Source organism: Schistocerca piceifrons, chromosome 2 (assembly GCF_021461385.2).
Source record: "Schistocerca piceifrons isolate TAMUIC-IGC-003096 chromosome 2, iqSchPice1.1, whole genome shotgun sequence".
NCBI lineage: Eukaryota > Metazoa > Arthropoda > Insecta > Orthoptera > Acrididae > Schistocerca > Schistocerca piceifrons.
Window position 1 is genome coordinate 189,762,964 of NC_060139.1, and position 15,945 is coordinate 189,778,908.

At 45.2% G+C, this 15,945-nt stretch overlaps 1 protein-coding gene across 2 annotated transcripts in view; it reads left to right on the forward strand.

The window, feature by feature from the left end:
• Nucleotides 1–15,945, forward strand: part of LOC124776307 (polypeptide N-acetylgalactosaminyltransferase 3-like) — a 347,179-nt gene that overhangs the window by 215,483 nt on the left and 115,751 nt on the right. For both annotated transcript variants that reach the window (XM_047251238.1, XM_047251239.1), the window contains exon 6: nucleotides 13,298–13,465. In XM_047251238.1, the coding sequence (XP_047107194.1) occupies nucleotides 13,298–13,465 (168 nt within the window). The remainder of the gene's footprint in view (nucleotides 1–13,297; nucleotides 13,466–15,945) is intronic.

Genomic DNA, 15,945 nt, shown 5'->3' on the forward strand with positions numbered 1-15,945 from the left:
TTGGAAACATGTTTCCTGGTCGGACGAGTCTCGTTACAAATTGTATCGAGCGCATGGACGTCTACGGGTACGGAGAAACATCACGAATCCATGCACCCTGCATGTTAGCGGGGGACTGTTCAAGCTGGTGGAGGTACTGTAATGATGTGGGGCATGTGCAGCATTCTGTCTGATCACCGTCGTCCGTTCATGTCCATTATGCATTCCGTCGGACTTGGGCATTTACAGCAGGATAATGCGGTACCCCACACGTCCAGAATTGCTACAAAGTGGCTCGAGGAACACTTTTGAGTTCAAAAACTTCCTCTGGCCAGCAAACTTCCCAGAAATGAACATTATTGAGCATATCTGGGAGCCTTGCAACGTGCTGTTCAGTAGAGATGTCCATCCCCTCGTACTCTTACGCATTTATGGACAGCCCTACAGGATTCGTGGTATCAGTTCCCTCCAGCACTACTTCAGACATCAATCGAGTTCATGTCACAACGTGTTGCAGCATTTCTGCGGGCTCGCGGCGGCCTTACACGATATTAGGCAGGTTTGCCAGTCTCTTTGGCTCTTCAGTGTATAATGCATTTACCTAGATTTTGTCAACTAACAAATATGTTCTCCCACCTGTGGTCCTCTTCCATTATTGTGTTGCTCCTTTCTCATCCAGGATCCTAGCCAATTTTTTTCCCTCTTAATTGTTACCATTATATGTCTTGCAACGCAACCTCATGTCTTATTTTATCCGTCAATAGCACACTTCCTATTCTTCTCCGATTCGCAATGCAACCCTCATTTTAAAAAAGGAGTGAAATAAAATAAAATGCAATACTTCTACTTGTCCGGAAGTGAGATACACGGAGTGACCACAGCAGAGGTATAATAACGACGCACTACTGTTTGGGGAAGACCGAGAAATGTGATCACAATGACATTTATTCTACCAATTAGGGACGTGACACTACACAAATTATAACATTTACAGTCATCTACATGCACTGTGACTGGAAATTCAGTACGAAGTAGCCCAACCACGTGTAGTAGTCGGAGCTGTTGAACGTCATGGCATGGAATCAAAGAGCGCCTAATACACTTCTGGGGAATACTCTGCAGCGCAGTTTGTACGCGAGTCCACAATGCATCATCTTCAGCTGCAGGAGGACCTGAGCGAACGTAGTGCCAACCGACCATACCCCAGACATGTTCGATGGGCGACATGTCAGATGAACGGGCAGGCCAAGGAAGTGGTGGTATCTGTCGTTCTTCAAAGAAGGCTTGCACGTGCCTCACCACATGCTATCGGGCTTTGTCCTGCTGAAGTACACTATCAGCTCAAAAGTATGCGAACATCCCCAAAAACATAAGTTTTTCATATTAGGTGCATTGTGCTGCCACCTACTGCCAGGTACGGCGTATCAGCGACATCAGTAGTCATTAGACATCATGAGAGAGCAGAATGGGGGCTCCGCGGAACTAACGGACATCGACCGTGGTCAGGTGATTGGGTGTCACTTGTGTCGCACGTCTGTACGCGAGATTTCCACACTCCTAACCATCCCTTGGTCCATTGTTTCCGATGTGATAGTGAAGTGGAAACGTGAAGGGACACATACAGCACAAAAGCGCACAGGCGGACCTTGTCTGTTGAGTGACAGAGACCGCCGACAGTGAAGAGGGTTGTAATGTGTAACAGGCACACATCTATCCAGACCATCACACAGGAATTCCAAACTGCATCACGATCCACTGCAAGTATTATGACAGGTAGGAAGTGAGGAAACTTGGATTTCATGATCGAGCGGCTGCTTATAAGAGACACATTCTTTTCTTCCTTTTCTTTTGCTGGTGCCGTTTTTCCCGCGGATACGCAGGGTCGGCATGGTTAAACGTATGTGGCAATGTTAGTCGGGGGGGCCAGATGCACTTCCTGCCGCCACCCCGTACCCCCCAGGAAGGAATTAGTGTACCCCAACTGTCTGCGACTAATGTAATCCATGGAATAGTGCGAAAGTGTTCAGATGTCTGGGAGCCGTGTAACTGAGGCGGTACGTGGGGACCAGCCTGGTATTCACCTAGGGGGATGTGGAAAACCGCCCAAAAACCACATCCAGGCTGGCCGGCACACTGGCCCTCGTCGTTAATCCGCCGGGCGGATTCTATTCGGGACCGCCGCGCCTACCCGAGTCCAGGAAGCAGCGGGTTAGCGCGTTCGGCTAACCTGGCGGGTTGCTCATAAGCGACACATCACGCCGCTAAATGCAAAACGACGCTTGGTATAAGAAGCGTAAATATTGGACGATTAAACAGTGGGAAAGCGTTGTGTGGAGTGATGAATCATGGTACACAATGTGGCGATCGGATGTCAGGGTGTGGGTATGGCGAATGCCCAGTTAAAGTCATCTGCCAGTGTGTGTAGTGCCAACAGTAATATTCGGAGGCTGGGATGTTACGGTGTGCTCATGTTTTTCATGGAGGGGGCTTATACCCCTCGTTTTTTTGGGTGACACTATCACAGCACATGCCAACATTGAAGCACTTTCTTGCTTCCCAATGTTGAAGAGCAATTTGGGGATGGCGATTGCATCTTTCAACACGATCGAGCACCTGTTCATAATGCTCGGCCTGTGGCGGAGTACTTACACGGCAATAACATCCCTGTGTTGGACTGACCTGCACAGAGTCCCGACCTGAATCCTACAGAACACGTTTGGCATGTTTTGGAACGCCTACCTCGTACCAGGCATCACCGACCGACATCGATACGTCTCCTCAGTGCAGAACTCCCCAAGAAGCTTTCCAGCGCCTGATTGAATGTATGCCTGCGAGAGTGGAAGCTGACATCAAGATTAAGGGTGGGCCAACGCAATACTGAATTCCAGCATTACCGATCGAGGGTGCCACGAACTTGTAAGTCATTTTCAGCCAGGTTGCCGGATACTTTTGATCTCGTAGTGTATCTCTCTATTTTAATACGCATGCCTATACCACTTTCTTTGGCGCTTCTGTGTAAATCGTGTATTGCAGTATATTCAAATGTTAAAACTGTATGAATGTATAAGCCAAATATGTTGTACAAGTGAGTAATGGCACAGGCTACAATGTCATACTGACAAAATGCTGAGCACGATGAACAGCTCGAAAAAGATGAGGGGTGAAGGGGGAGAAGTAGTCTATGGAGTGTGTGTGTGGAACAGTTACAACAATCTTTTTTTCTAATGATGAGAGAAATAACAACTGGCTGCTGCTACTTTAGTAAGGATGAGTAGTGAAATTGTGTTTGGTCATTATGGATCAAGTGAGGATGTTTTGATTGATGTTTAGTAATTGCTAGAAGTTCGAGTAACGTTAATTTTCTGCCTTTAGTTCCTCTATGGAGAACACACATCTCACATCATACGAATGGACATTTATTCAGAGCATGTTAAGCCACGGTGGAATCTTTCTTTTCCAGTCTCCAGCTCCTTTCACGCTCAGTCAGTCTAGTAGTTATGGCTCTACCTGATGGACCTACATATAATTTGCCACAGAGACTGCAGGAAATCCTATGAATTCCACTCTGTTCTAAAGTGGAATCTTATCTTTACTAACAGAGGGTAGGTAATAGTATTCATAGCGTAAAAAGTGGGAGTATAGTGCCTGATGTAGCAATAGCAACGAATATTAAAATTTTCACTGCGATTTGTATGCTCAAACAAATTTCGGGCTTGCAGCCGGTCGTCGTTTACTTCAGTGCACGATATTTCGACTGGGCGCCTGCCAGTCTTCTTCAAGTGAGCCATCGAAGACTGACGAAGACTCGCTCTTTTTTTCCTTTATTGTTATTTTTAAACCTGTTTACAGGCAGGCCAGCAGCAGCATACTACGCCGCTCATTGGCCATAGAGAAACACAAAAGAGACAAAGGAAGACAATTAGAGAAAAACATGGTGGACATATAAACGGAGACAAACACTTTTTAAAATACATGGAGCAGTTCACGGGCGTAGAGTCCAAGATAAAATTTGTTCAGACACTTGGACATATACATAGACGAAAATTGTCACTCGCGAACATAGGTGCGCAAACAAATAACACTGAACCACTGAAGCACAAACGACGGCACACACAGAAACACGAGGCGTTGATCTCTGGCGCGCGAATGTTTACTGAGCGTGTACGAATCCGGGAACCTGCCAAGAGAGGAGGAGGGGGGGAGGGAGAGGGGAGAGCAGAGATGCCACCGGCAGGGGAGATAGTGGGAAGGGAGGAAGGGGGAGGGGAAGCCTGGGGGAAGAGGGGTGGAGGAAGGGGGATGGGGGGAAAAGGAGAGAGAAGGGAGGGAGGGTGCCAAAAGGAAAAGACACAGGAAGTTGGGGGGGGGGAGGATCAAAGTTGATAGGAGGGGTAGATGGAGGGGAGGAGGACATCATCAGGGAGGGGGAGCTGGCGGAAGCCACCTTGGGAGAGGGTAAGGAGGGTGGAGAGATGGAGACCGGGTGGGACGTGGGAATACAGGCGCTGCAGTGGGCGGGGGTGGGAGAGGATGGGCGAGACAAGCGGGTGAGGAGGATCGAGTTTACGGGATGTGTACAGGATCTGTATCCTTTCAAGGAAAAGGAGGAGGTGGGGGAACAGAATGAGATCATACAGGATCCGCGTGGGGGAGGGGAGACGGATGCGATAGGCAAGGCGGAGAGCATGGCGTTCAAGGATTTGAAGGGATTTATAAAAGATAGTGGGGGCGGAGATCCAGGCCGGATGGGCGTAACAAAGGATAGGGCGGATGGGGTATTTATAGGTGTGGAGGATGGTGGAGGGGTCCAGACCCCATGTACGGCCAGAAAGGAGCTTGAGGAGACGGAGTCGGGAGCGTGCCTTGGCTTGGATTGTCTGGAGATGGGGGGTCCAGGAGAGGCGACGGTCGAGGGTGACGCCAAGGTACTGAAGGGTGGGGGTGAGGGCGATAGGACGGCCATAGACGGTGAGATAGAAATCAAGGAGGCGGAAGGAACAGGTGGTTTTGCCTACAATGATCGCCTGGGTTTTGGAGGGATTGATCTTGAGCAACCACTGGTTGCACCAAGCGGTGAACCGGTCAAGATGGGACTGGAGAAGGTGTTAGGAGCGCTGCAGGGTGGGGGCAAGGGCAAGGAAGGCGGTGTCATCGGCGAAGACTCGCTCCGTTCCACCCTTTATAGCGCGCTGCCAGTATTCCTACGTTACCGCTCGCCGCGGCCGTTGGCGCAATCTGGCGTCTTCGAGTAGAACCAGTCGTGGAGATGATGGGGCTCCAAGCACTGCCCAACTGATAGCCGCTATCAAGGCTCATCAGATTTTCCACGAGGCGTTCTTCCATGGATTCCTTAATGATGGAGTCCCAAAAAGATATCGCTGTCATCAGAATCACAGTTCTGTCATATTCCATTGAACATCCAGTGGAAATGAGTGTTCGACAGTAGAAGATTTGCTCGGTTGCTAAAAGACAAGTGCAGCGTTGATGCTCAGAGCAGCGTTCTTTCACCATGCGTGTGGTCTGTGCTATGAACCATAATAGCGGCTCTCGGAATAGCTAATTCACAGGATAAAATTAAAACCATATGGTCAGTTGTAAAGGAAGTGTCTGGTCAGCAGCATAAGGTCGACGATATAAGGTCAGTTCATGGTAAAAATATTTCTGTTACTGATAAATCAAATATATGTACAGTATTTAACAATCATTTTCAGAGCATTGCAGGTGAATTAAATAAAAATTTAGTTTCTACAGGGAATCATGTAACTTTCTTGGCAAATGCCTTTCCGAGATTGATGTCGGAAATACTTCTCTGTGATACAGACAAGAGGGAGATTGAGTCAGTAATTAAATCACTAAAGAGTAAGGGCTCTCATGGTTATGATGGAGTGTCTAGCAGAATATTAAAGTACTGCGCTGCACATGTTAGCCCTATATTTAGCCATATTTGTAATTTTTCCTTCAGGAATGGTCAGTTTCCTGAGCGATTAAAGTACTCAGTGGTACGCTGTATAAAAAAGGGAGAAGGGGATAATGTAGATAATTTTAGTCATATTTCTATGCCATCAGTGTTTGCAAAAGTTATCGAAAAGACTGTGTATGTAAGGTTATTGACCATTTTTTATCACACCATTTGCTATCAAATGTACAGTTGAGCTTTAGAAGTCGTTTAACAACTAAAGATGCTATATTCTCTTTTCTCTGTGAGGTACTGGATGTGCTAAACAAAAGGTTTCGAACGCTTGGCATATTTTTTTGTTTAACTAAGGCATTTGGCTGTGTTGATCACAAAATATTGTTCCAGAAGTTGGACCATTACGGAATACGGGGAGTAGCTCACAATTGGTTCACCTCTTACTTTAGCAACAGGCAGCAAAAGGTCATTATTCACAATGTTGACAAGGGCTGTGATGTGGGGTCTGAGTGGGGTACTGTCAAGTGGGGGGTGCCCCAGGGATCAGTGTCGGGGCCACTCCTGTTCCTTATTTATACAAATGATATGCCCTCTAGTATTATGGGTAAAATTAAAATATTTCTGTTTGGTGATGACACTAGCTTGGTAGTAAAGGATACTGTGTGCAACATTGGCTCGGTTTCAAATAGTGCAGTACATGACCTAAGTTCATGGCCTGCAGAAAATAAACTACTGCTAAATTACAGGAAGACTCAGTTTTTACAGTTTCTAACACACAATTCAGTAAAACCTGACGTTTTAATTTCACAGAATGGGCATATGATTAGTGAAACTGAACAGTTCAAATTTCTAGGTGTTCAGGTAGATAGTAAGCTGTCGTGGAAAGCCCACGTTCGGGATCTTGTTCAAAGAGTTAATACTGCCATTTTTACTATTCGATCGGTATCAGAAGTGAGTGATAATTCTACTAGAAAATTAGTCTACTTTGCTTATTTTCATTCGCTTGTGTCGTATGGCATTATATTTTGGGATAACTCTTCCCATTCTAAAAGGATATTTTTGGCTCAGAAACGGGCGGTTCGGGCAATAAGTGGTGTGAGTGCACGAACCTCTCGTCGACCTCTGTTCACGAGTCTGGGCATTTTGACATATATATTTTCCTTACTGTCATTTCTTGTTAACAATATTAGCTTATTCCCAAGAATAAGCAACTTTCAGTCGGTTAATACTCGGCAGAAATCAAACGTGCCTTTGGATCGGACTTCCTTAACTCTTGTGCAGAAAGGTCTGCAGAATACTGTTGCATCCATTTTCAATAATCTACCACTCGAATTCAAAAATCTCAGCACTAATCCACGCGCTTTCAAATCGAAACTGAAGAGTTTCCTCATGAGTCACTCCATCTATTCTGTCGAGGAGCTTCTTGAAAAATTAAGCTGATTCTTATTGTATTGTTGATTGCGTTTATTTAAACTTATGGAACGACTTTTTTCGGGTTCATAAACGTTCATTTTTATCTGTTATTACTTTTATGTTGTAAATTCATGTACTGACACGTTCCATGACTTTGGAGATTTGCTCCTCAATTTGGTCCTTCGGAACTTGACGTGTAAATAAATAAATAGACAGTGCGTGGAATCCCATTATCTTCACGAATTGTTCCAATCGAAAACGATAGTGTGCGAAAGGCAGCGGCCAGTGGTAACACAGAGGAGAGCTGAGTTCCGCTGTTGCACCAGCGAGGGCGCCGCCGCCGGGAAGTGTGGTCCCTCGGTCTACTTCAATTCTGACGCACGCGGGAAACACTCGCAGCGCGCCATAACGGGCAAGTCTTGGACAGTCAGCGATGGCTCACCTGAAGATGACTGTCAGGTGCCCAATCGAAATGTCTTGCAATGAATTACACGACGACCGGTTTCAAGCCCTAAGATTGTTTGAACGTAGCGTTAGTTGTTCAAATTTCCCTCAAGACGTAGGGGGGGGGGGCGAGGTAGCATGTATAATGGCGCCCTAAAACATCACACTTGGCATTTGTCCGCTATGCCACCGCAGAATACAGTCTGCCCGATTGCATTCAGCACGGCGGCAACGAACGTGTGCACAGCTATCACTAAGGGATAAGTTGAAGCGAGTCTAGACCGAAAACACTACATTTTGTCACTCAGCACATCAGTGAGGTTCTCGTATCCGTTGCAGTCTGTGGCTCTGGTGGGTTCTGGTCAGTGGAGACCAACGCCTGCTACCACTACGGGACTTAACTGCTGTCCCCTAGAACTTAAAACTACTTATACCTAACTAACCCAAAGACATCACACACATCCATGCTCGAGGCAGGATTCGAACCTGCGACCGTAGCGGCCGCGCGGTTCAAGACTCTAGCGCCTAGAACCGCTCGGCCACCCAAGGCCGGCGTAATGTAACAAATTTCGGGTGGAGGGCGATTGCTTCATCTCTTTAGAAAAACGACAAAATTCTGCAACGTGTTCTTTTATTTCTTTAGGTTCAAAATTAAACACTTGCCATCAGCCCGTATTTAATTAACGAATAATACCACTGTCCTCAGCTCACAGTTCAGACAACCCAGTACATACAAAAGGCAGCCAGGAATGTACTTAAGCCCGACCCGAATTATTCGCAATTTACAGTCATTACTCTGCTACAATATACGAGTTTCACATTTGGTCCTTTTTCAGTGGATTTCTAATAAAAATTGCTCGCCAAATATTCCATAGACGGTTATGAAACATGCCACGCGGAATTTTACAAAGGCCAAAAGTTCACACGCGTTTATCTCTCTAACAAATCACTTCACAAAGCTCAAATTTTCACAATCTGTCCGTAAATGCAACTGTTTTCACGGCAATACAATCCGGACGCGAGAAACCAATAACTTCTTCATTTTACTCATAATGTAGGTGGACACGTCCAACATGACCTGCACGTCCGATAGCTAGCCAGCAACTACGTGAATGCTGCTCCTCTCACAGCCTATTGCTACCTTAAATGCGCGGGAAATGCTTAACTCTGATTGGTTGTTCAAAATTTCCAGTGAAACAAAAGAATATTTAGAGATCATTTCGGCTAAAACTGTCATTATTCACAGATGCATTTACGTCACTTCATCATGCAAATACTAATAAAATGTTTTACAAAACCAAACGAAAAGAAAACTAATCTTGAAAAAACTTTAGAAAACTATTACTCTGTGAATGGCCATTCTGGCTGCCTTCTTACAAAAGCAAGTGCCCTTGGCCATACGTCATCAGCACAGTGGGGAAATTATATTTTGTAATTTCTTGGCACGATTAGTGGGAGTGACACAGCAAGCCATTTCAAAACGTCTCAAGGCTATGGGCATGATTCAGAAGGAACGAACTTGGGTCCCGTGTGAGCTAAACCATGAGACGTTGAACGGCGTTTGTGTCTTGGTGAACAGTTGCTTCAGAGGCAAAAACGGAAGGGACTTCTGCATCGCATTGTGTACCGGGGACGAAGAATGGCTTCATTACGAGAACCCTAAACGCAAAAAATCATGGGGATATCTCGGCCATGCTTCCACGTCGACGGCCAAACCGAATATCCACGGCTCCAAGACCATGCTCTGCATTTGGTGGGACCAGCTCGGCGTCGTGTACTATGAGGTGTTAAAACCAAGTGAAACAATCACAGGTGGTCGTTAACGAACGCAATTAAAGCGTCTGAGCAGAGCATTGGAAGACAAACGGCCGCAATACAGCGAGAGGCACGATAAAGTGACTTTGCAGCACGACAACGCTTGACCCCACGTTGCTAAAGAGGTCAAAACGTACTTGGAAACGGTAAATGGGAAGTCCTACCTCACCCGCCGTATTCTCCAGACATTGCTCCCTCTCACTACCACCTGTTTAGATAAATGACGCATGGCGTGGCTGATCAACACTTCCGATCTCATGAAGAAGTCACAAATTGGATCGATTCGTGGATCGCCTCAAAAGATGAACAATTTTTTTCGACGCTGGATTCGTACACTGCCGAAAGATGGGAGAAAGTAGTGGCCAGCGATGGAAAATGCTTTGAATGGTACATGTGTAGCCAATTTGTTTTATTACAGCTTCAAATGTTGGGGCGAAAACGGCGGAAGCAAAGTTTTACACCTTGTAGTAACATCAACATCAGCACGGAATCACCCTGTACCGGTTGATAAAAAAGTCAGTATAAAGTTGAAAACTTAATAAACCATGCCGGCCGAAGTGGCCGTGCGGTTAAAGGCGCTGCAGTCTGGAACCGCAAGACCGCTACGGTCGCAGGTTCGAATCCTGCCTCGGGCATGGATGTTTGTGATGTCCTTAGGTTAGTTAGGTTTAACTAGTTCTAAGTTCTAGGGGACTAATGACCTCAGCAGTTGAGTCCCATAGTGCTCAGAGCCATTTGAACCATTTTTTGAATAAACCATGAAATAATGTAGATAGAAAGGTAAAAATTGACACACATGCTTGGAATGGCATGGGGTTTCATTAGAACCAAAAACAAAGTTCACAAAATGTGCGACAGATGGCGCTTCATCTGATCAGAATAGCAATAATTAGCATAACAAAGTAAGACAAAGCAAAGATGATGTTCTTTACAGGAAATGCTCAATATGTCCACCATCATTCCTCAACAATAGCTGTAGTCGAGGAATAATGTTGCGAACAGCACTGTAAAGCATGTCCGGAGTTATGGTCAGGCATTGGGGTCGGATGTTGTCTTTCAGCATCCCTAGAGATGTCGGTCGATCACGATACACTTGTTACTTCAGGTAACCCCAAAGCCAATAATCGCACGGACTGAGGTCTGGGGACCTGGGAAGCCAAGCACACGATCATCACCAAACGACGCGAGCAAGAGATCTTTCAAGCGTCTAGCAATATGGGGTGGAGCGCCATCCTGCATGAACGTCGTACGTTCCAGCAGGTGTTTATCAGCCAGGCTGGGGGATGATGCGATTCTGTAACATATCGGCGTCTCTCTCACCCGTCACGGTGGCAGTTACAAAACCAGAATCACTCATTTCCTCGAAGAAAAAAGGCCCGATTACGGTAGATGTGGTAAATCCAACCCATACCGTGACTTTGTCGTCGTGCAATGGAGTTTCCACGACAGTTATAGGATTTTCGGTAGCCCAAATTCTGCAATTGTGGGCGTTGACAGACCCTCGGAGCGTGAAATGAGCTTCGTCGGTCCACAATACGTTACTCAACCAGTTGTTATCTTCCACCATCTTTTGAAACGCCCACACCGCAAATGCCCTCCGCTTCACTAAATCGCCAGGTAACAGTTCATGATGCCGATGGATTTTGTACGGATAGCATCAGAGGGTACGCCTAAGTGCCAACTAAACAGTAGTGTATGGAATGCGGGGTGCGACGTACGACTGCACGAGCGCAGACTGCCTCGTGTATAGCCGAACCCTCTACAGTCTCCATTTCTTCCTGAACTGTCTCAGCAGCATTACGCCTTGTGCTCGGTCGGCCACTACGGAGTCTATCGTCTAAACAACACGTGGCTTCGAACTTCGAAATCATTCTAGCCACAGCTGCATTTGTCAATGGACCTTTACCCGTTCGAATCCCCTTCCTATGGCGATAGGATCGTAACGCTGAACTAGCACATTCCCCATTCTGATAATACAGCTTGACTAAAAGCGCCTTTTCAGGTAACGTCAACATGCTGCGACTGCTGGCGCATCTGATTCTCTCTCTCATTACAGCTCCCTTTATACACGATTGTCATGCGCAGTCACTGACGTTTTGCTGACCAGCGCCATCTGTCGGACATTTTGTGAACTTTTTTCGGTTCTAATAAAACCCCATGTCATTCCAAGCATGTGTGTCAATTTGTACCTCTCTATCTACATTATTCCGTGATTTATTCAGTTTTCAAATTTATACTGACTTTTTGATCACCCGGTATATCCATACATTTACAAACGATGGCGCCTATAACTTAGACGCTTTGTAGCATCAATGGGTGACGTTTCTGGAGACAAATTCCTATGTAAAACTTAATCTATTGAGTCTCTTCGACAACCTCCTGAAGTGTGTAACAAGTTGTGAAATGCCCTGTACAAAGATAAAGTTGATTTTGTCTGGAACGTAATCTTATATCTAATACCGAAATGTCAATATGTCAGGTTTATCGAAACCTCAGTTTGAGACAGGGTGGCTAAAGTGCGCATTTACGATGGCGGCCGAGTTTAGGTTCGTTCTGCGCATCTGACGTCACAAAACACAGTCAGCCAATGAACAGAGAACGACGTTGCCAGAGCTCGAATGCAGTGCAGAGCATGGACGAGTGTCTTCAGTTTTAGAAACGTTCAGTCATAAGTAAAGTAATTGAACAAAAGCAATGTCTTGATAGCAGACTTTCTTTTATAGAAAGTTTGGAAAAAGCATTCTTTATACCAATTGCTTCATATTCTGTTAACTAATTAAACCAAACAAGCAATAAGCCTCCTAAGTCAGGCGATAGCAAGGAGAGGTGTTTGTATCATTCTCACTAACCGCTTTTTCGCAATAAAGAACAGCGGTAATTGTTTATTTCCTATTGTACTTCGACGAAACGTGAGTAATTCATAGTCATACCAACAGTGCTTGTTGGTATTTTGCGTGATATTTTAAAGTCCTCTGGGAGACCTATTCTATGACGAGCTGCGTTGGTGTAACGGTTAAAGTGTATGACTGCTAAGCAAAAGGTTCTGAGTTCAAACCTTGTTTGTTGCTTAATATTTTCTTTATTTAAAAACAATATCGAAGTGTCTTACTTCATGAATTTTATTCGTTTGAATGTAATTTTTTGAAATTTCCAGTGGCAACTAAAACCGACCATACGGAAAGTATACGCTACGGACTGTGCAAACTCTTCAAAATTTCGTTCAATGGTTTACTATATCTAATGCTGCACAATAACTGCTTTGAACATCGAAACAAAATTAAGTCATTTATGTGGGGAAGGTATCAGTCAAGAAGATGTGTAAAAATCAAATTTTTGGGCCAAATAGTTTTTTGTGAAATCGAATGATAAAGTGTGTCAAAGCAGTCGAAACACCATATGTCTGCACAGGCGAGCAGTGCAGTGACGACAAAATCGCGCACAGCGCGGAATGCGGGGAGCACGTCTCTGTAGCAGGGAAAGGGTTAATGCGGCCGTGGTGGCTTTAATTCATAAACTGCGCGCTCCCCCCTAAACGTAAGTTTGCGAACTATACTATGGCGCTGCTTCTCTTGGCGCGTACAACTGGCAACGCAGCAATCTCCCGCGTCTGGGCGGGCATGCGCGAACCGCCAAGATAAAAGAATTGAACTATAGTTGAAACAAAACATTTAGCTGCAACTTGTACTGAGAGCTTTGGCCAGCTGCCTGCAGGGTGCTCGGTATGGCGTGTTGCAGCGTTCCTGGGAGAACCACTGGAGCGGCACGTGTCTTCGCTGGAGGTGCCGACGCGCGTCATCCGTACCGGGCGGCGCGTGGGCCTGGTGCGCGCCAGGATGCTGGGCGCCGAGGCCGCCGTGGGCAAGGTGCTCGTCTTCCTGGACGCCCACTGCGAGTGCACCGCGGGTGAGTCCTCAGCCCGTGACGGCACGTACATAACACTCCCAAATCTGTCCTATAAAAATCTAACGTCATTAGAGTTGCGCTCTACCAAAACTCTGTTCGATAGTTTTAGTACAGTACACAGATGGCGCAGAAAATGTTGCCATTACCGGTAGTGTTGGTAACATTGGTAGGGAAAGAACGTGTAAGAGAGAAACTGGGAGCCAACAATTCCTCTTTGTTTTCTTTTTTCTATTTTGAAATATTTTAAAAAACTGTTAGTTTTACTGACAGTTCCTACGTATTAGGAACTGTCACCAGCAACAAAAAGCAAATATTAAAAAAGGTGTAAGAGAAGGATATGCTCTGTCTCCTCTTATATTCAACACTTACATCCTGGGAACTATAGACCAAGTTCGAGAAACTACTGAAGAGGCGATCAAAATTAATGGCCAGAAGATACACATGCTAGTTATGCAGATGATATTGATGTAGTCACAGAGACAAAAGATGATCTATAGGAAGTCCTCAGAACAACTGAAAAGATTCTATGCAATCAGTAAGGAATGAGAATAAACAAGACAAAGAGTTAAGTGATGGTATGCAGTACAAAAGCAGAATATGAACGTCTGAGAATGAGAATTGGAAGAGAGAACTGGAAGTGATAGAGGAATTTACGAGGGCCATTCCAAAAGAAAGGCACACTATTTTTTTAATCCATCTTCTATTCTACACTTTTGAAAGTTTTACAGTGTGTAGATACATCCTTTAAGTACAATATTTTCCTTTCTCCACATAATTTCCATCCCTCTCAACTGCCTTACTCCATATTGGAACCAGAGCCTGTACACCCGCACGGTAAAATTCTTGACCACCCTGTTGGAGCCACTGTTTGCCAGCGTGCACAAGAGAGTAATCATCTTCAAATCTTGTCCACGTAGAGAGTCTTTCAGTTTCCCAACGAGATGATAGTCACATGGAGCCAGGCCAGGACTGTAAGGTGGGTGTTTCAGTGTTGTCCATCCGAGTTTTGTGATCGCTTCCATGGTTTTTTGACTCACATGTGGCTGTGCATTGTCGTGCAACAGAGAAAACATCCTGCTTTCGCCGATGTGGTCGAACATGACTCAGTTAAGCTTGAAGTTTCTTCATTCTCGTCACATATGCATCAGAATTTATGGTGGCTCCACTTGGCATCATGTCCACAAGCAAAAATCCTTCGGAATCGAAAAACACCGTAGCCATAACTTTTCCAGCAGAAGGTGTGGTTTTGAATTTTTTTTGTTGGGTGAATTTGCATACTGCCACTCCATTGATTGCCTCTTCGTCTCTGGTGAAAAATGATGGAGCCATGTTTCATCACCTGTCACCATTCTTCCAAGAAATTCATCTCCACTATTCTCGTACTGTTCCAAATGTTCGCTGCATACCGTTTTTCTTGTTTCTTTGTGAGCCACTGTCAACATCCTGGGAACCCACCTGGCACAAACCTTTTTTAACGCCAACACTTTCAGCATTCTGCAAACACTTCCTTCCCCTATCCCAACGTAGCGTGACAATTCGTTCACTGTGATGCGTCTGTCAGCAGTCACCAATTCGATAACTCTCTGCACGTTGTGTGGAGTGTGTACAGTACGAGGCCTGCCGCTGCGAGGACAATCCTCAATATTGCTGTGCCTGCTTTCATCACGTAACCTGCTTGCCCACCGACTAACTGTACTGCGATCGACACCAGCATCTCCATACACCATTTTCAACCTCTTGTGGATGTTTCACACTGTCTCGTTTTCACAGCACAGGAATTCTAAGACAGCACGTTGCTTCTGATGAACGTCAAGTGTAGCAGCCATCTTGAAGACATGCTGTGACGGCGCCACTCACGGGAACAGGTTGAACTAAGTTTCAAAATAAGCGGGAAGGATGTATCTAGACACTGTAAAACTTTCACACATGCAGAATGAAAACTGTATTTTTACAAAAATAGTGTGCATTTCTTTTGGAGTGACCCTCGTATTTTGAAAGATTTTAAAAAATTGCTAGTTTTACTGCCAGTTCGTACTTATTAGAAACTGTCACCAGTAACAAGAAGCAAATATTAGAAAAAGTGTAAGACAAGGATGTGCTCCCTCTTCTCTTATATTCAACGCTTACATCCAGGAAGCTATACACCAAGTTCGATAAGCTACTGACGTGTGGATCAAAATTATTGGGCAGAAGATAGACATACTGGTTATGTAGATGATATTGCTGTAGGCACGGAGACAAGAGAAGATCTAGAGGAAGTCCTCAGAACAACTTAAAGGATTCTACGCCATCAGTAAGAAGTGAGAATAAGCAAGACAAAGAGTAAAGTGATGGTATGCAGTACAGAAGCAGAATATGAACCTCTGAGAATGAGAATTGGAAGAGAGGAGCTGGAAGTGATAGAGGAATTTGCTTACCTGGGAAGCAAAATCACAAGGGATGGTAGAAGCCTGAAAGAAATTGTGAGCAGAATACAGCAG